Source organism: Antechinus flavipes, chromosome 4 (genome assembly GCF_016432865.1).
Source record: "Antechinus flavipes isolate AdamAnt ecotype Samford, QLD, Australia chromosome 4, AdamAnt_v2, whole genome shotgun sequence".
Taxonomy (NCBI): domain Eukaryota; kingdom Metazoa; phylum Chordata; class Mammalia; order Dasyuromorphia; family Dasyuridae; genus Antechinus; species Antechinus flavipes.
Window position 1 is genome coordinate 42,764,151 of NC_067401.1, and position 27,287 is coordinate 42,791,437.

At 36.8% G+C, this 27,287-nt stretch overlaps 1 protein-coding gene across 1 annotated transcript; it reads left to right on the forward strand.

Moving 5' to 3' along the window:
- The first annotated feature begins 920 nt into the window (after nucleotides 1–920).
- On the forward strand, nucleotides 921–26,856 carry SEC22B (SEC22 homolog B, vesicle trafficking protein). The gene is made up of 5 exons (XM_051992872.1): nucleotides 921–1,309; nucleotides 10,598–10,707; nucleotides 18,816–18,976; nucleotides 20,810–20,956; nucleotides 24,683–26,856. The coding sequence occupies exons 1-5, from the start codon at nucleotides 1,235–1,237 to the stop codon at nucleotides 24,835–24,837; spliced, it is 648 nt and encodes a 215-aa protein (XP_051848832.1). The 5' UTR covers nucleotides 921–1,234; the 3' UTR covers nucleotides 24,838–26,856.
- Nucleotides 26,857–27,287: the final 431 nt, after the last annotated feature.

The window sequence follows — 27,287 nt, forward strand, 5'->3', positions numbered from 1 at the left end:
CTCCTGTTCTCCCCTTGATAAGAATCAAAAATCTTCCTGAGAGAATGGTGGGTAGAGGAGATTCTAGAGATTTCTATGTATGCTTCCTTGCAAGTTACAGCTAGACAGACTCATGTGGACACATGTAACCTATATGAGATACACACACCTTCACACTTTAAATGAGGAAGGATGTCAAACTGGAGCAAGAAAATCACTGGGATAAAGAGTTTTAAGACAGGGGCAGCTAAATGGAGTACGGCCCTGAAATCAGGAGGACCTGAGTTCAAATATGGCCTCAGACACTTCCTAGCTGTGTGGCCCTAGGCAAGTCACTTAAATTAACCCTAACTGCTTCATCAAAACAAAAAAGAATTTTAAGACAATGAGGATTGGTAAAAAAAAAAAAAAGGATATTTATTCTGGAATTATGAAGATAAAACAACTGTCTTCAATAAGTGAAAGAGATAAAGTGGCATTGTTCAATGAAGGATAAAAATAGAACCAGTTTTTAAAAGTTGCAAGGATAAAGTTCCAAATAAGGAAGAATTTTCTAACAATTTGAGCTGTCAAAAAGCAACGACAATGGAAGATTTTTTTTTTTTTTTTTTTTTTTGGTAAGATAATGCACGAAGTTCTCCTCTTCCGCAAAAAAATAAACAAGGGGAGGGAGTTCTTCCTCATTACTAGAATTGTTCAGGGATCTATCAGGAGCATTGGAGAGGAGGCTGGACAAAATGATTTCTGCGGTCTCTTCCATTTCTGAGATTTTATGATCTTTTGTCACTGCTCTCCTCCCAGGTCCTCCATTGATTTCATCCACACCAGATAACCAGGCGTGGATGTTCTAAGCATCCTCTCCCTCCCTTTCCCTTTCTCCCTCGCCCCATCCTTATCTCTCAGGAGGCGGGGCTTAGACTGAGCTCCGATCCTCTAGCCCATTCCACAAGTCCAGCAGGAGGGGGTGGGGAAAGTGGGCGGGGCCTGTCAGGTTCAGTTGAAACGGATAGGAGAGAAAGGTAGGAACTCTCGCGTCAGAACTGCCTGTTTCTGACCGGACTACGATAAGGGAGGGACCGGAAGTGGAAAAAAAGCCTCCAGCGCTTCGGTTTCCGGCCACCTCAGCGGGGAAGAGGAGACGCAGGCGGAGGGAACTACCGGAGCGAAGGGCTGAGCTGCCGTCGGGAGTAGAATAAGCGGAGACTATCGCGGCTGCCATCGTCGGGGGGTATCGGCTCCCCTGTAAGCAGAGGAAATGGTGTTGCTGACGATGATCGCCCGAGTGGCGGACGGGCTCCCACTGGCGGCCTCTATGCAGGAAGACGAGCAGGTGAGGGGAGGTGGTGCGACCCGCCCCCTACTCCGCTAGAGAACCCCAACCTCGGTTCCTCCCTTTCCCGAGTTTGCCCGGGTTGAGACGAGTGCATTCACGGTAGCCCACGGCCAGGGTGAGGAGGTCCTGCCTCGGGGAGGAAAGCACGTGTTGCCCCGGGCTTTGGAGAAAGTTGTTACATCCCGGGGCACTCGGGTCCTTCGGGGGAGGGGCGTGGCTGGGCCCGCGGTCCGAGTTCATTGAATTTAACTGGAAGCCATAACTTTGCTCTGGTGAAAGACGCTGGAAATCACCCTGACACGCGTCTGACCCCGGGACGAGTTACGTTTTCTCTGTGCCTCCCTTCTCTTATCAGGAAAGTAGGGCCTGCCGCTAATCTTTGACCCAGCTCTCTGGAATCGTTAGCGCTGATGAGGAAATATGGCTGAATTGTTTTAAGTTTCTTGGGAGGAAGATATTTATATGCGGATTAAAGTTAGAGGTTAATAAAAAAGGATGAGAAGATTTAAATTCTTGCCTTGTTTAAATCTTGAAAAAAAATTAAAATGAGGGAAGTAACATTTTTCTTATGATTTAAGCCGAGTTAAGAAGACACTTGAATATTAACTGCCTGCCATAGTCATGGACTACTTTTAAAGTCCCGTTACAGTGACCTTACTTGGTTTTCTCAGATTTGTACCAAACGAAGCCCTGGTAGGTTCTATCAGCCATTAAAGATTGGAAATCTCAAGAGTTAGGAATGGTGTCAGAGGTCATTGATTACACCCTTCATCGGAGCAGGTTCTTTAACCTCTCTGAAAACCATTGAGAGAGAACCCCTTATTTTACAAGATGATTCATGGACACCTCTAATTTTCCTTATATTGAGTATAAATCTGCTCTCCCCCCTCCTCCCATTCTTGAAATTGCTTTGTTCTTAAAGTTCTGCCCTGCAGAACTTTCAACAGTTCAAACAGAATAGATCTCTTTAGCAGGGAACTCTTCAGATACAGGAAGACATATCTCATCTGGGCCCCTTTCCTCTTCCCTTTGCTGAGGTAACTGCAGTTCTTGCAAGTTCTATGTCATTGGCCACCCTGAAGGTGATCCTTTGTCATTACCCTTCTTAAAATGTGGTGCCTGGAATTGACTACGATACAGGGAATGGACCGGGACAGAGCCAGCAGAACTATCATTTCTTCTGTTCTGCACTCTAGGGCAGCCCAGGATCGCACTAGCATCTTTGGCTGCCATGGTGTCATATTCTTGACCCCTTGAAGTCACAGTCCAGTAAACTCCTAGCTTTTTCTTATGAGCCACAAAGCTTTTCATGTCAAATGATAACATCTAAAACTCGGCCTAGGTAACTTCAGAGAAGGTGATTACCCCACATTTGGTTAGCACAGGATGAATTCTTCTGATTCTAGCAGCCTATGAAGACCTAAGGGAAGTATTGTGGTTGAAATTACCATGATCTCCTCAGCATGGATACCCTCATAATGTTCAAGGCCCTATGCACAAGTGAAATCTTGAGAAAAAAACATATCTCAGGTACTTATGTATGTTTTTTTCAGTCGAGTCCAACTTTCTGTGACCCTATTTGGGGGTTTTCTTGACAGGTACTGAAGTGGTTTGCCATTTCCTTGTCCAGATGAGGAAACTGATGCAAACAGATACTTGTCCGGGATTCACAGGTAGCAAGTGTGGGAAGCCAGATTTGAACTTGGGAAAATGAGATTTTCTAATTCCAGGTAAAATTGTGCACTGCACCACTTAAGCAAGTACCTATGCTAAGGCCTACACAAAAGACAATATACTATAGTAAAGTATCATTGGAGTGAAAAGCTTGGAGACTCGAGTTCTAATCCTGGCTGATCCTGATTAATTGTTTAATATAGGACACACCACTTCATTTTTTGAAGCTATAAATTATGGATAATGACACTTGTTTTTTAGTGCCTACCTCCTATGATTGTTATGTAGAAAGGGTTTTGCAAAACATAAAATTTTATGTAAATGTGAGGTATACTATTGAGATTGATGAAATAGGATTCAGTGCCATCTTAGATTTTTTTTTTCTCCCATATTCATAGTATGCATGGTGGGAAGAAAAGGACAAAAGTGTATTTATAGATGAGGTAACTGAAGCTCAAACTGTGATTTGTCGAGGGCAATCGTACAGTTAGGAACTTCTAGAGTTGTAACTTAATTTTTCTTTAATTTTACTAACCACTTTATGCCCTACCTCTTAACTAAAGACTTTTATCAAGTATCAAAGGATTAAATGACTAAAGATTTGCTCCTTTCTGTATCTCCTACAAAGCCTGAAGTCCTTAATGAGCTGTAGTCTATTGTCCTACATAGCTAAAGATGAAACCTATAGGAGATTATGTTTTCAGTTACCATCAGAAATAGCATCTTTGGTCTATTAGCACTTAAGGAAACATTTCTCAAACAGGACTTTCAGATTTTACATTTGAAAACTGACGTACAGGTGAATAACTTTAAAGGTTTGAAATGACAACTTAAGGAAAAAGGAGTAGAAACTATATGGCAGTTCCAAAATAGCTGCTTTTATTGGAATCAAAAGCATCCAAAGACATACTAGGAAAAGTTTTAACTAATCTAAAGGGTTAGCATAATATTTGATAATCTTATTGTTAAAATTGGCCATTTAGTTTTTACGTAAATTAAAGTTTAGGAAAGGACAACACAAATGAAATTTCGTGCATCTTTTTTTAGATAAATTAAAGCAACCAAAATTTAAGAAGAAACTTAAAAGGATTGAAACTATTTCTTAACAGAAGTGAAAACGATGTTGGAAAGGGCCACAGAATCCAGAGTTAAGTTGACGTAAGAGAAGTAAAAATCAGTTAATAATAGGTATGCTTTTCCAGCTCTGAAATAATAGAATAGATATTTGTCCTTTCTAATCTCTGAAGTCAAGAAATAGTGGAAAGATCACTGCTTAGTCATGAGACCTAGCTTTGCTGATTTGGAGACTAATTTTGTACAAGATAGATACTTTTTCTGGGTTTATTTTAAAATTTGTAAAATGTACATTGTACAAATGTAAAATTTGTAAAAAAAAAAAAAAAAATTGTAAAATTTGCCATTACTGTAGTTCATTTCAGTGTAAAAAAAAATTCTAATCAGAATGTAATATTTGAGAATTAAGCTGATTCATATTGATCCCCAGCCATGTAATAAATTCAAAGTATTTTCTGTTCAGCTTAGTGTAAGTGTTAAACCCTTCCTGGTCTGCCTATCTCATCCTCTTATCTTCTTTTGTTACATACATCTGGGCCTTTGTTGACATTGTCCCCTGTGCTTGTAATAGACATCCTTTCCTATTTACATCCAGCTGTTAAAATCTTTCCTTTTGGACATATCTCAAATGCTACTTCATTTATGAAGTCTTTCCAGAGCCTCTTAGATAGAAGGATCATATTGTTTTTGTTTGTTTTTTGTTTTGCTTTATTTTACTTAGAGACAGTTTATTGTAAAGTTTTTTTGGTTTTGTTTTGGTTTTTGGTAGATATGCTTTCTTTTTCTCACTGGAATGTCTTCAAGAGTAGAGCTTATATCTTATATCTCATCTTAGTATCTCCAGTGCCTAAGCACTTAAATATTGTTTGATATGAATGAATTTAGGTGAGCCAGTTAAAACAATACATCTTATTAGGACTTTTCTCAGACCAATTTAATGAAATCAGAGGTGGGTATGAGCACTTTTTCTTGGAGCAAATGTATATATCCATAAAATTATTTCCTGTTTGAAGTTAGAACAAAGCTTTATAAATAGGAAATAGACATTTCAATCCATTTTGCAGCTAATTTGCCATATGCAAGGATGCTAAATACCGAGCATACAAAGGCAAGATACATGTGTAAGGTCTGCAGAAGAAACCTAAGGTAATGGGGAAGGGAGATGTTAGGAGCTGGGAACAACAGGAAAGACTTGGTGGAGAAAAAAGCTAACTTTTGAGCTAGATTCTAAGAAAGCAAGAGAAAAGGTTTTCCAAGTCTTGGTCAGCTCATTCAGGCCCAGAAATGGCTCAGCAGTGTGTGTGAAACTACTTTGTTTGAACTAAAGTTTGTGAATGAGGATCATGTGTGATAAGGCTGGAAAGAAAAGTTTGTTAGATCTAAGATGTGCGGTGTCTTAAAGACCATATAGCGGAATTTGATTTTGACCCTAGAGATAATAGGGAGCCACTGGAGTTTATTGAGCTAAGGGTGAAAACCTGTGATTTAGGAGTGCCATTTTGGTAGCTTTGTGCACGATGGATTGGAAGAAGTCTGTTGAAGGGGACTATTGTAGAAGTCCAGGTGAGAAATGTTGAGGATTTGAGCACTGGATTCTGTGTGTGAATAGAGAAAAGGTCACGAATATGAGAAATGTGGAGATAAAATTGTAAAACTTGGCAAAGGAGTAGATACATGGGTGAGGAGCAGAAGGTCTCAGGTTGGCAGTGCCCTTGACAGAAGGAGAAAGGTTTGCAAAGGAGAGAGGGACAGGAGCGTCTGAGGAAAGATCGTGAATTCTGTGTGGGAGAGATGCCTACGGGAAATTCAAATAGAAATGTCCAGGAGGCAGTTATCTGGGAGCCAGGCCAGGGCTGGTGGATGGATCTGGAAGTCATCAGCAGTAAAGTGATCATTAAACCCATAAGGGCTCTGAGAGAAGATCAAGAGGCAACAAAAGAAGACCTGAGACCAAGCCTTGTGATACATGCTCCCTGTTTGGGAAAACAGTATGGATCACATAATCAAGAATTTCCTTCTTAAACTTCCTCTCCAGGCAGTATCAGTACAGGACTGTAACCTGAAGCAGCAGGAAATCTTCACACAGGGATGAACAGTGATTTGCAAGCTGCGTCCTCCTCGATGCTTAGCTGGAGTGTGTGGACACAAGTCAATGCTGGCTCTTCACGCGGGTGGTGTTGCTCTGCACCTCATCCCCCTTGTTTTTATTCAGGCTCTCCTTAGATCCTCCTCCTTTTCTGGCCTGCCCTCCCTAATTGACCTATATTCCTCCTTCTTAAATTAGCTTGACAGGGGTAGAGACAAGCAAGAGTGGAGCAGCAGGTAAATCTACCCCAGGGGAAGCCAAAGGGAGTTTCAAATCAGCAGTTCATCCCTAGTACAGCTGAATTTTTAAAAGCCAATTATTGAACATCTACCCTCATTGCTTTGGAGGAAGGTTCTTGGTACCTCTGACCTTTGCCATCGTTTGAGGTAAACAGAAACTGAAGATGAAAACCAAGCTCATCACTTTTATAGGGCCAGCAGATGGCATACGATAGTGCTCCATGTTCAGTCTAAGGCAGTAAAAACTTGTACTGCCTAGAACAGTCTCTTAATTTGCTTTTCAAAAGCCTCTGGCTTTTGTTTTAGAATTTGTCTGGAGATTTTATCCCATTCTATCTCATTATACTGCTTGCAGTCACCTTTTTTTTTCTTCAGTTCGGTGAATAGAAAGTAGGATAAAGAACATGTTCTAAAAGGGACTGGCATAGTGGAGTACTATGTGAACTAGTTTGAAAATAAGCAAAATCTATAAAGCAATATTTATGTTTTATCTTGGGAGATTGGGACCTATCAAAGCTGTCAAATCTGGCTTCTTGAGCTTAAAACTATGAACCATAATATTAAGTAATACATGAGATCCTCAAAAACAAGGTCCTACAAGAGAGGTCATAAGTATATTCACGTGAGTAAAGATTCTCATTCATTGTATCTGCAACACAGCACAATGCTTGGCACATAGTAGGTACTTAATAAAATATTTAATTGATCAGAAGACCAAAAGTTATTCTAAAAATGAGGATAACGGTGCAAATTATTTGTGCAACATGAAAAAGAGATTTTAGTTACTCTGTGATGCATATATACAGAAGTAAAGCAAAAAAAAAAAATTCCTTTAAACACATTTATTTTTTTAATATGTGAAGAAGGCAGTGCAATTTAATGAGATTTTTGCATCTGCTTATTGTAAAACAAGAATTTGACGTTTAATTTACATTGATGTTTTTAGTTTCACTTGGCCTTCCAAGTGAGCACCTGATATCTCTACTCATGGCATGTTTTAATATACCCGTGAAAATATTGCTTCACAACAAGACTCATTGCAAGATCTATTTTAAATAGTAAAGTAGTTCTGCTAAGATAATTTGGAGTGAGGAGGGACTTTTATTTGATAAAATTATAGAAAAATGAAGCCATGTACTAAAGTTTGTTAATATTATTCTATTCTCCATTTCCAAATTTCATCCCATTTTTCAGTAAACCAAAGATGCACAAAGGTGGAATGAGGGACACGAAAGCCTCATTGATGTTATGCTCTAGCATAGGATTAGCTGTTAGCAGGCAGTAGGCTCAGATACAAGCAGAGAAGATAGAATCAAAGTCTATTAAAGCATAGTTTCAAATGAGATTGTACAGAAATTGACAAATAATATCAATTGTCAAATTAATAACAATTTTTTTGGTTTGTTTTAAGTAGATGTATCTTAAGAGATAATATCAAATTATGAGATTTCAGATACCCGTTGCAACTTTAAATCCAAGCATAGTCCTCTCTGGACTCCTCTTAACTTACCTTATTAGTTATTTTTGAAGAAAATGCTTTAAAAATATGTTACTGTTATTTCCTCAAGATTTTTGAGTTAGATGGGATTTAATGTGGTCTGCAAAAATTAGGAAGTTGCACTAAATAATTATTTGGATGGAGAAGGTCCATTTGGGGCCTAAATCTTAAAATCTTGCCTTGCTCTCCTCTATATGTAAATTTGTCACTTGAGAGCCATGTTACTATTTTAAAGGCATTCATTTTTTATTCCAAACCTTTTACAGCCTATTAATTGGACTTTCCTCATTGTTCACAAGCTGCTAAAAATGGTTTTGGACTTATGGGAATGTTTGGTACCAAAATGAAACCCCTTTTAAAGATAGGTCAGTGGAAGTTATAGAAATAAGAGAGGAGTAAGAATAAGTAGAAAATAAAAATTTCCTTTTGGATAGCAAAATTGTTTATAATTTAAATCCTGGAAAAAATTTTATAAGTTCAGTATATGCCAGATGAGGTTTGATTGGTATTCTCTAGCATCACTAAGGAATATTATTTATGGTAAAGCAAAGTACCCCTCATGATATCCACCTAAAATATACCCTGAAATTTCCTAGTTTGTTTTAGTCCTGAATTTATCTAAACCCTATTGGAATTTATTTATATTTTCAGTCTTTGCTATTTCTTGGACTAACTAGTGACTTTGTTTCATACTTAGTGCACAGCAATATATGGTAAAACCTTAGGCAGTAGGTCACTCTGACTAGCCAAATGTTTGTTTTTGTTTCAAAATGTGGCTCTGGAAGAAACACTAAAATTTGTATATTGACCATTTTTGAGTATAGATGTCATTAAATTGCATTTCATACTTATGTATCCTCTTAAATAGAATATATAGGATATAATTTTTTTTTGGGGGGGAGGTCATCATTGTGAATATCGAAGTGCTTTAGAACAGGGCTTTTTAAGCTTTTTCCACTCATAACCCCTTTTGGCCAGAGAAATTTTTACATGACCCAGCTATATAAGTATACAAAATAGACATACAAATCAAACATTTACTGATAATAAATCATAATTTTGTGACCCCAAAAGGGGTTTCAATCCACAGTTTAAGAAGCTTGTTTTAGAAAATCATAATGGCAGCTGTGTAAAGAATCAGTTGGATGAGAATAGACTTTAATCAGAAATGCCATTTATGGAAGGCTGTTGCAATAGTCCAGGTGAAAGGTGATGAGGACTTGAAGTAAGATGGTGATTGTGAAAGTAGAGAAAAGGTGACAGGTGTTTATAGGTAGGTCAATCAGTCATGGTTGGACACAGGTGTCAGCTATGTGAGGATGACATTGAGACTGAGAACCTGTCTGACTGGAAGAGTAGTGATTGATGTGCAGGGAAGTTTGGAGGACTTGAGATCTGTGTCAGAAGCCTCATCATTGTCGATTGGAGGTGCTGGGCAGTTGCTATGTGAAGTGTCTCACCGTGCCATAGTTAGCTGTTTCCTACTCCCCTGGGAGTCAGGGTGTAGGCTCCACTTTGGAGGTCACTCCTAAAGGAAAGCCTAATGATGTTACTTTTTGCCAAGAGATTTGACTTTAGATTTGACAAAACAGGTGGATATTTTAGCTTAGCCTGTTTACTGTCTTAAAGGTCATTATCTGTGACAAAACATCAGTTCAATCACATGATAAAATTTTTAATCATGTGAACCATAGCAAAGGCCTTTTGAAAATATAACAATTATATACACTAGTTCTACCTAGTCACTTGCCCAACTATTATTTATTTACCTAACTATATTATTAGTTATTTTACTCAAATATATCCTAATAGCTTAGTGAGATGTAATTTCCCTTACATTGACTTTCCCCATTTTCTTAAATATTAATAGTCAAAGCTTTTTTTTCCCCCCAGATCTGAAATTCAGACTCACCAATCTCCAGTTCTCAGAATGTCCCCTGGAACTTATTTGATAAGATGATATGGTATTGGGATGTTCCTGTCATAATGCAGAACCTCCTTTGCTATTTCTAGTTTATTAGTATTTATAAATAGCATTATCTTGAATGAGCCCATATGTAGCATGTATCATAGAGCAAGAGGTTTGGCTTAAAGTGACCTGTATTCTCTCCAGGCTATATTTGCTATTCTTAGGCAAAGTGTTTTCTTTCCCATTTTCTCATCTATGAAATGAAAAGGCTGGATTAATGAACTTTAAGGGCCTCCTAGCTCTAGGTTATACCATCTGTAATCTATAATAGGTAGATTAAATTGTGGTATATTGAGCAACCACAATGTTTATAGTTGTATACTAGAAAGGATTATTTTTCTCATCTTATAAATGAATGAATTCAGGTTATGAGAACATGGGCCATAGAGCAAACCAGTTTGGAAATTGCATTTTGGTCTTCATGTCCAATAAGCTATGTATCTGGCTACTAAATTATGTATAGTTAGAATATTCTCATTTGACTTTGATAGATAGCTAATGTAAATTTTCTTCAGTGACTTTAAGTTGTGCTATTGAAACATGGTTTCCAATTCCCATAAAAGCATAATGAATTCAAAGCATTCTACAAATATTAAAACCCTCTACAGAAGTAAGTTCTAATTGTTTTTTGAAGTGAAGGGTCCCATTCAGAGTGTCTTTGCAGAAGCAGGTTCGTGGTACAGTTCATTGATAACTTAACTTTGTGGTGGGTTGTTCTTACATGAATTTTTAATTTCTCTTTCAGTCTGGCCGGGATCTTCAACAGTACCAGAGTCAGGCCAAGCAACTTTTTCGCAAGTTGAATGAACAGTCCCCTACAAGATGTACCTTGGAAGCAGGAGCCATGACTTTTCAGTGAGTATGACTGATGCATCTATTTATTATCATTTGAGTAAAGTATAGCAACGTGGGGATAATTGACCAGAATGGTGGAAACTAATTGGAAGGTCCAGACTTAAGGGAATAGAATGTACTGTGAGAAAAGTTAAGCAAGAGCACCTCATTCCAAAGAAGAAAATAGTAACTGTCCTCCCTTCCCTGCTCCCCACCTCCAATCAAATTCACCTCTTGCAACATTTAACTATTCAGGAATCTTTCATTTATTAAAACTTAATCAGATAAGTATATTAAGTGTAGCAGATATCACCTAAATAGAATATGTTTTATCAAAAAAAGAAAAAAAGGGTTTGCATTGTTCCATGACACTTGTAAATGGGGCTTTTAAGAATAGCTTACTATGAATGACACATTTGTAGTCAAAGGAAAAAAGAAAATAATTTCTAAGACAACTGTGGAAACATCTCTACCTCTTTTGAAAACTTGATTCTTGTTACCTTCATTTAGAGACCTTAGGTGAATTTGACCCACATTTGCCAGATTTTATTGAATGTTACAAACACAGGTAAGGAAGTGAAGAGCTTCACAGATATTTGGGAGAAGAGAAAGGTAATTAGTTTCAACAAACATTTACACCTTTGTCACATGTAGGGAAGTGGATATACAAAGACAAATGAAACAGGCCTCCCCCTCCAAGAGCTAGTGTTACAGTTGGGGAAACATGTGCAAGGATGAGTACATACTTGGAAGAATTTGAGAAAGATCAGAAAAGCCTCCCAGGAGGAAATGGCACACAAGCCAATTCTTAAAGAAAGATCAGAATTCTGAGAGGCCGAGGAGGAGGAAGTCCCCTCTGCCCTACCGTCCTAAGGGGGAAATGTCCAGCAGACTTGTGCAAAGGTGGAGAGATGGAAGGTAGAATGGCTAGTAGTTCCCTTCACCTGGGACATAAGAGTGCATGAAGAGGGCTAACTCAAGATTAGTCTGTCAAGAGCCAGATTGTGGAGATTTTAAATGTCAAGTTGAGGAGCTTATAAGGAATCTTGGCAGATTTTTGACCAGGAGAGTCACATGATCACACACCTGTGAAAATAGTAATTTGGCAGACAATACTGAATAGAGAGAACGTGTTTGAAGGGGCCAGTCTAGTAAGGTGCTGTTGCAGGACGCCTGGCAGTAGATGGCAAGCATGCAGATCAGTACCAAAGGCAAGAGAATTGATGTATAGAGGCCAAGAAAAGGGATAAAAAAACAAAAAAGAAATCCAAGCTGTGATAGCAAACAGTTGCATAATTTGTGTTGGTCACTGCTAGTGAGTGTCTGGACTGGTAACAGTATAAGGAGCACTGGAACAGAAAGGTGTTTGCTTAAGTGTTATCAGTTTGATACATCTTTGATCCAAGGATGAGAACCTCTTGCATAAACTAACCTAGTCCCATACCAGAGGGAGTGTAAACAAAGTAGATTTACATATACAGCTAACTTTAAAATTATCCATAGTAATAAGAATTAGGAAATGCATAATATATTCACAAATACAGTTTTAAACTCTTCCCCGTACCAGATACAAGATCTTGGAACTGCTGACTCATTGATCTGTTTCACCTCCACACTTATCCCTTTATCTATCTATTAAATGAAATATAATAGGAAGATTGAAGGGTAAGAGGGATGAATAAATAAGGAATGCTAACAGTATTTTAAACTGAATAATTTAGAAGATCATAAATAAGCACTTAGTGCTGGGACAGATTGTAGTTGAGATCCTCCAAGTACTCTTTAAGGGCAGCCACAAATTAGTTTTTCTTTCTTTTTATATCCATAATACACTTAACCTACTTACTTTCCTTAGCTTATATGTCGCTGCACTTTCTTGATCTTCTTCATATTTCTCTGTTTCATCTCTGTGACCTTTGATGTGCCCTCTTTCACATCATGCACCATGGTGCATGTATATCTTATATGCTTTTTTTGGTCTTCTTTTCATATTTCCTGACCTTCCTTTTTCCATCTGGCCTTCCTATGTAACAAAGAAAAATAATTAAGGAAAGCCAGTGAATGCCGTATTCTGCCCTATTAGTCCCCTATCTCTTTATTGAACAGATGAAAGGGCCTTGATCATCTGTTCTTTGGGACCAAAACAAATTATTATAATTACTTAGAGTTCAATTGCTTTTTTAGTATCCTTTATATTCATTATTCCAGTCACATATATTGTTTTCTTGGTCAACTTCTTAGGGGTCCCTGTTAAATATGCACCAAAATTCCATTCTATCCTCACCACATGAGGCCAGGCTAGTCCTGACTGAGCCAACATGGGAGTTCAAACATTACCTAGCATTTCTATGCTTATTCACAGCCTTATGCCTGCATTGGTGTGGATTCAGATTAGTTCTCAAAAGAGAACTTAATAACAGCTACAATTTGGAGGATGAAAAAACAGATTAAAAGTAACTCAGAAGATTTCTAGCCTAAGAGACCAAGGAAAAGAACCACTGATGTTGGAGAAAGGTGAAAAATATGAGTTTACTTTGTTGAAAAGTGAATAGAAGAGTCAAGCTGGAGATAAAAGATTTGAGAGTCATTCATATAAAGTGGGAGAACTGCAAAGATTGAATGGGTTGGTACCTTGAAATCAGGTTAGAAAGTAGATAGGAGGCAAATTGTAGTTAGTCTTTAATTGTCCTCTATTGTTTTCTTTAACTGTTAACTCTCACTTATCCCCCACATCCAGTTTGATTGCCAGGATTTATGAATTTTACCTTTGTATATCTTACTAATCCCCTTTTCAATTCCTACTACCACCAGCCTGGTTAAAGTAAAGTCCTTTTTGCTATTTTCCACTGGAAGGGTAGGAAGGAGCCAGTTTATGAAGAGCTTTAAAAGCCAAACACATTTTTATAGGCAGCTGAAGTTTATTAAATAGAGGGTGATGTAGTCAGGGAAGCTTTTGGAAGACTGACTTGACAGTTGGAAGATATACTGGAATGAGGGCAGGGAGTCTTAATATCCAGAAACCTTTTGTAAAAGTCCATTGGTAAGGTGATGAGGGTGGTAGCAATGTCAGTGAAGAGAAGCAGCGTACATAAAAGATGTTGCAAAGACTGAAATGACAGGCCTTGATAGCTATTGGATGGTGGGTGTGGGAATGAATGTAAAGTCTAGATTGGGAGTCTCAGTAACTGAGAGAGTGGTAGTGCCTTCAGCCATAAGAGGGTAGGATTTGGGGAAGAAAGATATTGGGATTTAATTTTGAATGTGTTAAGTTTAAGATGTCTACTGGACATCCAGTTCAAGCTGTCCAATAGGCACTAGATGGAGTCAAAATGATGGAGTGAGAAATGTCATTTTTGGTCTAGCTCCCCAGCAAACTTCCTCCACAACAACCTAGAAAATGTACCAGAACAAATTCTGTATGGGACAGCCAGGAAAAAGTCACAGTGTCTTATTTTTCCAGTCCAGGATAGTTTAGGAAAGGAGAGAGTTCTACCAGCACTGGGGTAGGGGTTGCTCAGGAATGGGTAGCAACTAGAGCAGGCATGTTCTAGGATCTAGAGACTAAGGGGAACACTGGAGTAGTTTGGGTAGAAAGAGAACCCAAGGGATCCCTGAACTAGCATTGGGTACAAGAACAGGTACTGTCTGGGGATTTTTTTGGTCCATTACCTATTTCTGGGTTATAGATACAGGAGAGAGAGGAACAGTAAGGAGCAAGTCCCAGGAGCCTTAGCTGTCCTTAGCACCAAACAAGAACTGAATTGTGAACCCAGAAACAAAGCGTAACTCGGTTCTAACATAAGCCAGACTTAAGAGTAACTAAAACAGGAGCCCAGACCACCAGAGAGCCAGTGATTGTTTGGTTCTGAATCTAGCAGAGCCTGGCAGTATTATAACAGTGATTGTGCTTAGCATCAGTCTATAGAAATTCAACCATACGGAATTGTGAATACATCCAGCCATTCTGGAGAACAGTTTGGAACTATACTCAAAAAATTATCAAATTATGCATATCCTTTGATCCAGCAGTGTTACTACTGGGCTTATATCCCAAAGAATTCTTAAAGGAGAGAAAAGGACGCATATGTGCAAAAATGTTTGTGGCAGCCCTTTTTGTAGTGTCCAGAAACTGGAAACTGAATGGATGCCCATCAATTGGAGAATGGTTGGGTAAATTGTGGTATATGAATGTTATGGAATATTACTGTTCTGTAAGAAATGACCAGCAGGATGAATACAGAGAGGCTTGGAGAGACCTACATGAACTGATGCTAAGTGAAATGAGCAGGACCAGGAGATCATTATATACTTCAACAACAATACTATATGATGATCAAGTCTGATAGACATGGCTCTCTTCAACAATGAGATGAAACAAATCAGTTCCAAAAGAACAGTAATGAATTGAAATAGCTACATCCAGCGAAAGAACTCTAGGAAATGTATGTGAACCATAACATAGCATTTCCAGTCTTTCTGTTTTTATCCGCTTGCATTTTTGATTTCCTTCTCAGGTTAATTTTGCCTTATTTCTAAGTCCGATTTTTCTTGTGCAGCCAAACAACTTTAAGGATATATATATATATATACATACATTGTATTTAACATATACTTTAACATATTTAACATGTATTGGTCTACCTTCCAGGTGGAGAAGGGGGTGGGGGAAAGGTGGGGAAAAGTTGGAACAGAAGGTTTTGAAATTGTCAATGCCGAAAAGTTACCCATGCATATATCTTGTAAATGAAGAGTTAATAATAATAATAATTAAAAAAAAAAAGGAAATTTAATCATGCACAAGTCAGTAGGCCCACTTGGAGAGGTCAGACCAGGAGAACTGTGAACTTTTCTCTGGATCATTACTACTTTGGAAACATTGAAAACTCTCAGGTTCTTAGACCCAACTGTGAAAGCAGCAGGACAATATGAAAGGACTAAAATGCTAGACTGGTCCTCTATGTACTTCCCATGCTCCCACCAGATGTAAACAGAGTCCAGCACTAAAGTCCAGGTCAAGAAAGGAGGCTGAGAGAATGAGCATGCAAAAAATCCAATGTTAAGAATACTCTGGAAATGGAGAAACTCAAAATTCAAACATAGAAGACAGTTTCAAAATACTTACAAGCAAAACCTTAAAGAAAAATGCAGATTGAACACAAGTCCCCAAAAGAATTCCTAGAAGAATTAAAGAAGGAACTAAAAAATGATCTTAAAAACCAGTTGAGAACTATGGTATAAAAATATAAAAAGAAAATTAACAGCTTAATAAAAGAGGTACAAAATCTTAATGGAGAAAACTCCTTGAAAATTAAAATTGGCCAAACAGAAGCTAATAACTTTTGGAGACATGAAGAAACAATAAAGTCAAGACTGAAAACAAAAAAGAAGAAAATATAAATTCTGTCATAAGAAAAGCAATTGACCTGGAAAATAGATCAAAGGAGTGATAATTTGAGAATCATCAAGCTACTTGAAACACATTGACAACAATAACAAAGAACCTGAACAGCTCATTTCAGGAAATTGTGAAGGAAAAACTCATAGCAATCTTAGAACCAGAAGGTAAAGTAGAAATTAAAAGAATCTTTTTTCACCTTCTGAAAGAAACTCCCGAGAATATTATAACTCTTAAGCTCTTAAATCAAGGAAAAAATACTGCAAATAGAAAGAATTTAAGTACCCTTGAGTCACAGTCAAAAACATACAAGATCTGGCAGCCAGCAAAGTAATGGAAAAGAGGGCTTGAAATGTGATATTCCAGAAGGCAGAGAATATAAGCTTAAAACCAAGAATAACTCATTCTGCAAAAATGAGTATAATATTATTGAGGAGGTAGAATGGTGTATGTGGGTGTGGGTGTGGGGTATGGACCTTTAATGAAAGAGGACTTTTAAACATTCCTCATGAAAAGACCAGAATTAATTAGAAAATTTGACAGTCATACACTGGACTTAAGAGGACATATGAGATGAATTTGGGACAAAAGTTAAAACTAGACTGGTAAATCTAAGAGTCATCTGCATAGATATAATAATACTTTGGGAAATTGAAATTCCAAAAAAAAATAATAGAGGAAGAGGAAAGAAGAAGATATAGAAAGAGCTGCAGGGAGACTTCTATAGTTGTTATGTTGCTGAAGATCCAACTAAGGACAGTGAGAAGGAATGGTCATACAGATAGGAGAAGAATCAGAGAATAATGTCATGAAAACAGAGGGAAAACAGAGTATCAAATCGAAGCAGTTGGTCAATAATCTCAAAAGCTATAGAGAGGTCAGGAAGTATTGAGAAGAGGCCATTAAAGTTGTCATTTAGGAGATCGTTGGTGGAGGGAGATGTTTTTTAATTCCATAAATTTTAAAAAGAGAAAACATTAGGAGATGGATCTTAAGAAGAAGACAATCCTCGTACATTTATATTTATATAAATATTTATAGCAGCATTTTTTGTGATAGCAAACATTTGGAGACAAAATTGATGCCCATTGATTGAATAATGGATAAACAAATTGTAGTCTGTGAAAGTAATGGAATATTACTATTCTATAAGAAATGATAAATAAAATTAATAGCAAGAAGCATGATAAGATCTACATGAATTGCAAGAAAATATTATAGCCAATGCTTACAATGGTGTAAATGGAAAGAACAATCACACACAAATCAAATGTGAATGTAGCAAAATTTTAAGGATCAAGAATTACCTGAAAGCAGACACATGGAGGGAAGTCCACAGGTATTGCACATATTTTTGAACTTTTTCCAATGTACCATTCTTTTCCTTTCTGTGTTTTTCTTTCCTTCCTTCCCTCTCTCCTTTCTTTTGTTTTCCTAGGAAGGGAAACACTGGGGAAAATTGAAGATGTTCCTTCCCTGGGAACATTGAAAATTGAAGATGTCTGTAAAAAAAGAAAAGATAGTCTTAAAAAAATTTTTTTTTTCATAAAGAGAAATCATTAGTAAATTTGAAAAAAGCAGTTTCAAGTGAAAGATGAGGTATGTGAAGTCAGCAGAAAATTAAGATGAGTGTGGGAACCTATTGAAAGCGGCCTTGTCAAGGCCAGCAAAGGGAGTGTTTGTATAGGATGAGTGCTAGTAGGGATAGGCTGTGAGAGTAGTTTTCTAACTGGCCTCCCAGCCACTAGTCTCTTTACTTTTCCAGTATAGATTTCTCATCCCAATATGTGTGGTCTTCCTAAGGCATTTATTCCATCACTGTTTGACTCCTCATTGCCTGCAAGTTGAACGTCCTTTCATTTTGGTTCCATCCTTCTCGTTAAGCCTTCTACTTGTGTTGTGCCTACTATACCTGGATTTAAAATGGATTGCACCCATGTCTTCACTTATTGAAGTGTTTTTCTTCCTTCAAGGCCAAGTTCAAGTGTCATCTCATCCATGAAACTCTGGCCTTTCCTATGAAATTGTACCAGTCTAACATTTGTTTGTATAACTCAATCTTCTAGATTATGTGACCTGAAAGGAAGGAATTTTTTTTTTTTTGCGTGTTTGTATCCCCAGCACCTCGTACACCCCTTATCACATAGTTGGCATATAAGATGTGATTGTTGAACTGAATTTATTTAAAACTGAGACAGTAGTATGATTTGGACCAAATTATCTCAAGTCACTTCCATTCTAGGGTTGGCATCCAGTTTTTAAGTACATTTTTAAAAATTCACTTTGCTATTTCAAGGTGTAATAGGGAGGGATAATAAATATAATCTTAGGATGAATGGATTTGCAAGTAAGAATTTTCAAATAATAATTTTAGATGTATATAAGATGTTTTAAGTGAATTTTATTTTACATACGATCTATTAAAATTGCTCTTATCAGTAACACAAAATTCACTAAGAGCAATTTTAATAGATCGTATGTAAAACTTTTAAAGTAATAAAGTACTATATAGATAAATTACTCCTGCTTTTGGAATATTCTTCAGTTAATGGAAAAATTACTATTTTTTGGCCTAAAGAGCATGTGGTTTATAATGTCTTTTGGTTTTCTAGCCTGAAGAAAGAATAGATAGGAGCCCTCTTGTGGTATCAAGAGTGGACATGAGAACTTGAGAGCACTTGCATGCTAGAAACTACATTGAATCTATGGTTACTTTTTTGATTTATCTTTCTAGTTACATTATCGAGCAAGGAGTATGTTACCTGGTTTTGTGTGAAGCTGGTTTCCCCAAAAAGTTGGCATTTGCCTACCTTGAGGATTTGCATTCTGAATTTGATGAACAACATGGAAAGAAGGTGCCCACTGTCTCCAGACCTTACTCCTTCATTGAATTTGGTGAGCCTTTAACTTTTACTGTACTATTGATGAGTCAAACCACAGGAAATTCTTTGCCTTAGTAAAGAATTGTGCTATCATTTTAAAGCTTAGAACTTTATTATTTTTGTTCATTATGTTTCTCAGAAAAAAAATCAGCATTCTTTTTTGGACAAAAGCCTAAACAATGTAATTCAGTGTCTTGGTCTCATTCCCTTAGAAATGTTAGTCCTTTTTAAAAAGGCTCCTGATCTCCTCTTATTACATACAGCACAAGCATCATGGAACATAGCTAACGGTGGTGCTGAAGATCTCAAGTTACAAATTAGTCACAATGGGTTTTTCTTTTATCTACAGTAAGATTTGTGGACTTATCCAGAGTCCCAGAAGTGGTTTCAGATCAGTGTCTGTGTCAGAAGCTGTCCTCGTATATGATGTAATATCTATTGTCTTTTCATCTTTTGAAAGATAGGAAAATATTCACCACATGTGAAGGAATGAATAGGACAAGCATGTCAGCATCAGCTTCGGGTTGTGGAAAGTCATATCTTTTAGATAATGAGGGAAATACCTACTTTAAGCAGCAAAGTGGAACATTTCCCAGGGTGGTACATGAAATTGGGTTAAGCATCCATCCATCTGTGAACCTGCCTGTCTACATCATTGTGTGTCTTTGAAAATATAAGTAAGGAAAAAAATGCTTAAAGTTTGAGGTACCTATTGTCTTGTATTCTGGAGATTTAAATGGGATTTGGGTTAGCATGACTTTTCAGAAATGGTGAATATGGAAAAGAATATATTGTATAACTTGAGAAAGTTTTAGCATGGGCTAATTTATGCTATATTTTTAAAAGATTAGGTTGTGATCTGTTCACAAATATACAGCTCTAATTGAATAAGGAACAAGTTAGCCTCAGTTTAAAGAAAATTAGTCCATGAGTGACATCTTAATAAAAGTGGAAGAAAATTAAAGCTATCATTATTGTTGAGGACTGTAAGGAGTAGGAATGTGTAAGTAGGGTGGTAATAATAAGAGCAGTAAGCAGTAAGAGTTTTTGTAAGACTTGATTTTTAAAACGTGATTTATCTGTAAATGTAAGAGTTCTGAAGTTAAACATGTACATTAGAGAAGGTGATAGTTACTGGAAGATAGCTGGAGAATACTTTAAACAGGTAGTTTTCAACTTCTAAAAGTTGAAATGACAAATGCAGATATAGTACGGCCTTTTTTTCTTAAAAGATCAGGTTCGGAATGTCATGATGCAGCCAAAAATTAAGTTCTCATTGTTACCTGACTTGTTATTCTTGACCACTAAAAGTTTTTGCAATATAATTTTAGAAGTTCCACTTTGAAGCAATTCATGCTACTATGTGTTTTTGCCTCTACCTGCCCCTCTTTTTTGTTTTATTGTAGTTTTTTTTATGTTGCACCACATTGCATGCAGTGATCTCTGAGAATAGGTGATAATAGTGGCTGATAAGATAGCTATTTTTAGTAGGATTTTTAGTTTAAACTAAATCTTGTAAATTTTCTTGCTGTCTTAGTGAGGAGATTGGTCCGTCAGCCTATTTGAATTCTTTTAGATTGGCAAGTGTTGCATGAGGACCCTTGTCCCGATAATGTTTTCCCTCTTAGAAAAAGAGCAGTTCATTATCCAACATTTTTTAGGTGCTCTAACAAGGGGAAAGTTTCTTCCAAAATATATTTGATGTTTTCATGAACACCCTTTCATGCCCTAAATGCCCTAAAATGAATTATTTTGTGATGTTCTGTGTCCCCTGGATATGGGCCTTAGGGTACTTTTGAGCCCGCATGAAACTGTTTGTTAGTGACCACTTGCTTCATCTTTCCAGATACTTACATTCAGAAAACCAAAAAACTGTACATTGACAGCCGTGCACGGAGGAACCTGGGCTCCATCAACACTGAACTACAGGATGTACAGAGAATCATGGTGGCTAATATTGAAGAAGTCTTACAGCGAGGGGAAGCACTCTCAGGTACCTCTCTCCTAAGTGTAATAGGGTTCTAAAGAACATTCCAGAAAGATGAGTAGATGGATTAAGAGGTACTTGATTCATATCATATTTTATCAAGAATTCACCTGATTAATAGTAGAATGAAGCTACCAGAATGATTAGTATTTCTTTAGTACCTGCAATGTATTGAGCTCATACATCTCGGGGCCAGTTTCTCAAGGTTCTAAGTATTTTATCATCTAAAAAACATGCACAAGTTAAGGGAAATAAAAAAAAGCTTTTGAGTACTTATTGAAATTTGGCTCTCACTTGATTTCTCTTACTCTAGTTTTTTACCCCTTCTAATCCAGTGTTTCTCAGGTTTCTCTAGTCTTTTCAAATGCTATTTGAATCATATTGTTCTCCTGTCTTATCTTGTCCTGTCCTAGTTTTGTTTGGATGAAATCCAAATTTCTTAGTTGAATGTTCAAGTCCTCCACATTTTTGGTTCTGATTTCCCTTTCAAAACATATCACCCATTATTTTCCTGCACTTGCCTATTGGTACAACCAGATCAATTTCCTTAACTTTCCTTCATCCTTACTTCTGTACCATAATGAATACTGTCACACACCCTCCTTCCCCCCCCCCCCCCCCCCCTTATTTCAAATTTTATCTATTCTTCAAGGTTTGGCTTAACTCCTGTTGCCTCCTAAGAAGCAAAAAGAAATCGGGCTTATTCAAGAGAATAATTTTAAACCATTCTGGTTGGTGGCAGGTACTTTGTGTTGAGCCTTTTCATAATAGGATAATGTCTTTTTGACACTATTCTTCCTCAGCCTCAAAGTTTATGGATTATTATTACTTCAAGGCTTACCAAGGTCTAGAAAAATTTCTTTAGTTGCTTTCAAAAAGACCTGGCTATCAGCTTGCTGCTTCTCTGGCTTTTATCATTTCAGGTGTTCAGAAGGCACTGGAGTGCATTTTCCATGCCAAAAGTCTCTTTTTGCAATTTTTCTTACCCCCTTTAGTGATAAACAACTAGTAAGGTTCTTTGTACCATTATCTGCCATTTTTTTATTCATTTCCCTGCCTAATTTGCCACATTTTTGCATTTTTTTTTTTTTTACTTTATCTCATAGAGCTAATGGGTAACTTAAAAGTAATTACAATGTCCACATTTAGTTTAATATTGCAAAAACAAACAAATCCACTACATTCTCTAAGGAGTACTCTTGCAGAATCAGCTTAAGAAGAAAGTTTTATAAAACTTAAGGAGGGAAAATGGTTGCACTCTTTTTTTGTTGTTGTTGAGGCAATTGGGGTTAAGTGTCTTGCCCAAGGTCACACAGCTAGGAAGTGCTAAGTGTCTGAGGTCAAATTTGAACTCAGGTCCTCCTGACTTCAAGGCTAGTGCTCTATCCACTACACCAATTAGCTGCCCCAAAGATTACACTCTTAAAGCTATTTCCACTTTAGCTGTAGGAATATTTGTGTTATTCAAATATTGGGACAGAAACCTAGATTCTAATCTTGTGTCTAACTTAGTATTATTTTCCTAACCTTTCAGTCATTAATTATAAAAATTCCTGGAGATGTTGAGGAAGTATTCCTATTATTTCTTCTGTAAGAGAGACCCTTGTTAGTGGGGAAGGGCACAACAGAGTTTAGTAAATGGAATATTGGTGATAGATAAGCATATGTTGTTGTAGTTATTATTTAGATTTACAGTGAGATATAGGAATTTCCATCACATTATGTTTTCTGAAATAATTTCATGTTCACCTTCATGACAGTTTTGTTAAAAAAAGAAATTTAATAAATTGCTAAAGAATATTAGTTAAGTCAATGGTAGAATTAGGTTTAAAAATTGGAGTCTATTTCCATAAGACTTAGCATGTGAGCAACAAAGAAACATAAAAATATACATGGAGTCAGTTTTCAAAGAATTTGAATATGATTTTAAAAATACATAAAATAGCCATCTTTAAGTATTTAACAAATGCTTGTGGCTTAGTTGATTCAAAATCTAGTTATAGGGATGAATAATCCTTCCACAAAGTCATCAGTCAGACTTTTATTTAGTGTTTACTGTGTGCCAGGCACTATGCTAAATGTTGGGAGTATAAAAAAAGACAAAATGCTGTCTGACTCCTCAGTTTGTATTCTAGAAGGGGAGATAACATGTACACATATAATTAGATGAATAATATGTACATAAGATCATTTTATGTAACACAGATTGCTTTAGTTCATTATCCACATTCAGCCTTTTGAGGATGAGCCTTGGGTGATCAGCTAGGCTGGTCCTCAGAGAGCCAACATAAGAATCTTTGTAGCCTGATAGCTCTTTTGTTTGCTTCATTCTTTTGGCCTGGCCTTCCAAAATGCAGGGTGACCTATAGGCCACAGAGGGATTCATAGTGTCAGATTGGAGCACATCAGCATTTCTTGGAAAAAAGGCTTATCGTTGATATAATGGGCAGAATATTGGACTCACAGTTGACAGCCCCACGTCACTTAGTTGTGTGACCATGGATAAGTCACTTAATTACTTAGGGCCTCAATTTTCCTTATTTTTAAAATGGGAATTAAAAAGACTTGTATTGTCTACCTCCCAGAGTTGTAAGAAAAGCATTGTGTAAATCTTAAAACACCCCAAAAGAGGAGGGGTTTGGTAGTGGTGATCATAGTCTAGTGCACTCTTTGTCATGAATTAGTAGTTTGTGGTCAGACCTGAATTAAAATGCTTGGAGGTTTCAAATTAATTGTTGTTTTTAGTTCACTAAGAGATGACCAATAATGCCTTTTATTTCTGCCCTTCTTGTGGAGAATCTTTCAGAAATGTCTAGTTCATTTCCCTGCTTTCGGTAGAAGGACAGGTTCTTTCTACATTCTAAATGTGAATGTTTGCACACTAGTCTCTAAATATAGCATGAGGAAGAGATTGGGCTAAGCCTGCACTGCTCCAGAACTCTGAATAAATTGCTGATTTCATCTTCCTTGATTTCCAGTTAGCTTTTTCTTCTAAAATTGATCCCCTACAATTACATAACTTAGTCTTTGATGTTTTAGAAGATTCTTGAGCATCTTACAATGACTTAGGGCTGACCCATCATCATCAGTGATCATTATACAGCCTTTCTCTACCTCTCAGTGTTCGGTTTAGAACTTGATTAATGGAAACTTATTAATAATGTTTTTATTATGAAAAAGGGATCCTAAAGCTTCCTTATATTTTCACTGGTTTATTTCAGCATAGTCTTGAAATGCAAAAAAATTTTGTCCTAGGTTGTCATTTCCTGCAGGGTTTATTTCTATTAACATTGTTGAAGGGATATTCATTTGTTACATTTATACACTTTTTTAAAAAAATATCGTGAACTTCTATCACAGTCTGATGAAACTTCTGAACCTCTCTTAGAATAATGTTTTTAAATGCATAAAATAAACATACAGGATGACAAAGGCAACTAATTCTATCAAAATGCAGGTTATCAGAATATTTAAAAATAAATTTGCAGACTTGAAGAATTCCTCCCATAGAGCCAGTTTATAATTTAAGAGTTGTCCAGTTTTGGTCCAGCTTTTTCTCTTACTCCTAAATTATATGAATCTTATGATATTTTCAGTGAAGTATGTGCTTTTCATAGAAAATATCGCTTACCTTATGTCATAATAAAACAGGAGGTGGGAAAAGGTGCTTTTATTTTAATTAAGAGAATGTTAGCAGCTAATTTGTCTTATTCCTTTTCTACTTTTTGGCAGCATTGGATTCCAAAGCCAACAATTTGTCCAGTTTGTCCAAGAAATACCGTCAGGATGCGAAGTATTTGAACATGCGTTCCACCTACGCCAAACTTGCGGCAGTTGCTGTGTTTTTTATCATGTTGATAGTGTATGTACGATTCTGGTGGCTTTGAGCAGGTTAATGCCATCCTTGGCAGGGGAGAGCTGAAACATGGCACGTGTATGTTTGCAGGACGCTGAGTGCACAGGGCTGTGCATTAGGATTCAAATGGGACTTGTGACTTTGGAGACCTAGAAAGAAAGGAAGTGTCCTGAATGCCATAGGCCACCCCTCATTTAGTGAAGCTTAACCCCCTCCAGAAGGTCTTGTTGGGGACTCCAGACTTTCTCTGGGTGGCAAACTGTATGTGTTAGGGAACAGTAGACTTCCCCTTCTCTCCATGTGTTCTGAAACCTTAGGCAGCATTGACTAGGGCATTCCCTTTCTAGAACAGATCCATCAGTGGGAATTGCACTAATCAACCTATCCCGGCACCACTTCGTTACTTCTTTTAGAGAGGGCAGCCCTAATGGAAACTGTTGAGCGCCAGTGAACATTCCTGATGTGGGTAATACTTTTTTTTTTTGGAATCTGAATCTTCAATAGCCATTCAAACAAGACTCCTGTATGTGAAGGCTGATTTCTGTACATATTTTAAATGTCTTTTTCTTCCTGTGAGAAGATAACTTTGTTGTTTTCTTTTTCTGATATTTTGCTTATTGCACAATTGCTTTGGGATTAAATGAATATTAAATTGAGATGCCTTGAAATTACACTGTATCCCCTCCCTGATTAGGAAAGTAACAGGTTTTCTATAACGTAATCCTTAAACATAAAATTTAAACTATTGTGGGAAGTTCTTGATTTCCTTCCTTAACATCCTGCTTCATATAACACAGGGGAGAGAGAGTATCTGAATACTATTAACTGGATAGAGGCTCAGCATCTACTCTTGCTCTTCTCACTTCCATTTATTTTTATTTCTATTTTTACATTTTTGTTTTTTCCCTTGTATATTTCTATGATAGGGGATGGAGGGAGGAAGGGCAGAAAAGATTACTTGGATCAAGAGTCCCAAGCTTTATAACCAGCATATTCAGGTATAATCCAGACTATAAAATAGAAAATATTCATATAAGGAATATAAGTATGTAAGGAATCAGTTTTTGATTTTAGTTTTTCTGTGAGTTTCTTTACAAATATTTTAAACCAAGGAAGTCTGTCAGAATTATCAGTGTTTCTCCTGTTTGTGTATACTTTCTAAGAAAGTAATCTTTCTAAGTATAGAAATCTCATTTATTGTATTTTTTATAGCTAATAGAATGAAATCTGACCTCACATCCACTATTTTTCCCACCTCGGTGCTCTTTCTTACTCACTTGGCTCTCTTGTTTCTCTCACCCCTAAAGTGATAGAAGTTTCCCTTTACTTTTGGAGGTGGGATTTTTGGAATAGAGAAAATTGATGCAGTCTATTTAATATCTTCTTCCCAAAGGACAAACATAGTTTGAGAAAAGGATGAGATTAAGCAACTTAATCCTCAGCACTTTAAAAATGTCTTTAGTTTACTATGTGTGGTAGCTGTGAATTTCTATCTAAAAAGAGTTATCCAAGGTCCAAGCCCTGTTTCCTGTTTTGGAGTTGGGAGGGAATCAGTTTCCCATAAAGAAAACAAGGAAAGAGAATATTTGATTGTTTCCTGAATTACATAGAACCTTCTGAGAAAGCTTGCTATAGTGGCAGCTATTATGGTCCCAGCATGGATAGGAATCTTCAAATCTCCCCAGAAACTAAGCCACTCACACAGGTAGGTAAAGGCTGATTTCTGTACATATTTTAATGTCTTTTTCTTCCTGTGAGAAGTTAACTAGGATTATAGTTCACCAGAAACTGGCCCCAAATCAAAACAATTGGTAATTGGTTTTTTTGAGTAGTCCAAAGTTGTTCTTTTTAGACAGAAATAGTCTCCCCAAATCTTTTTTCTATATGCAGCTGAATGTTCCTGCTATGTAGGTCTGTGAAATACTGAAGATTGAACCCAGTATGCTCCCTAAGATTTGGTGCCATTTAGGAGAGAAGAATGTGGCAGCTTGATGAAAATCGAATGCTGCTACTTAAGGGTCAGCAATGAAATAAATTTCTTCTAAGAACATCCCCTTCCTTTGTGGAGTTTCCTGTTGTCTGGTTTATTCATAATCCATATCCATATATTTACCATATATATTGTTAACTGACCTGGGTATGTTTTTGTTTCAAAAGTCAGAGGAAAAAAGTTGTTGAATGGATAAAAGGAGTGAGAAAAGAATTTAAAAAAATTTTTTTTTTAATGGAAATGAGCATCTGGGGAGATAAAAAATGAGAGAACACAATTTTTCAGTTGGAGGACTCTTAGTAGTGTCTTTAGGTAAAGAACACTGATTAAAAAAAGGCTAAATAGAATTAAAAATTGCTAAATTTTTAATGCTAAATGCTAACATGCTAAAACCAAAAAGCTTAAAACTAGCATAGATGGGAATTTGCAAGTCTTCCCACAATGACAGGTTGTGATCTCAGTTCATCAGAAAGGATTGTTTGAAGAATCAG

Excerpts from the sequence above, each read along its gene's own strand:
- SEC22B (XM_051992872.1), top strand. The coding sequence starts at position 1,235 with ATGGTGTTGCTGACGATGATCGCCCGAGTGGCGGACGGGCTCCCACTG. Across the intron at positions 1,310-10,597 it reads CTATGCAGGAAGACGAGCAG|TCTGGCCGGGATCTTCAACA; the intron begins GTGAGGGGAGGT and ends TTTCTCTTTCAG. Across the intron at positions 18,977-20,809 it reads TTACTCCTTCATTGAATTTG|ATACTTACATTCAGAAAACC; the intron begins GTGAGCCTTTAA and ends TCATCTTTCCAG.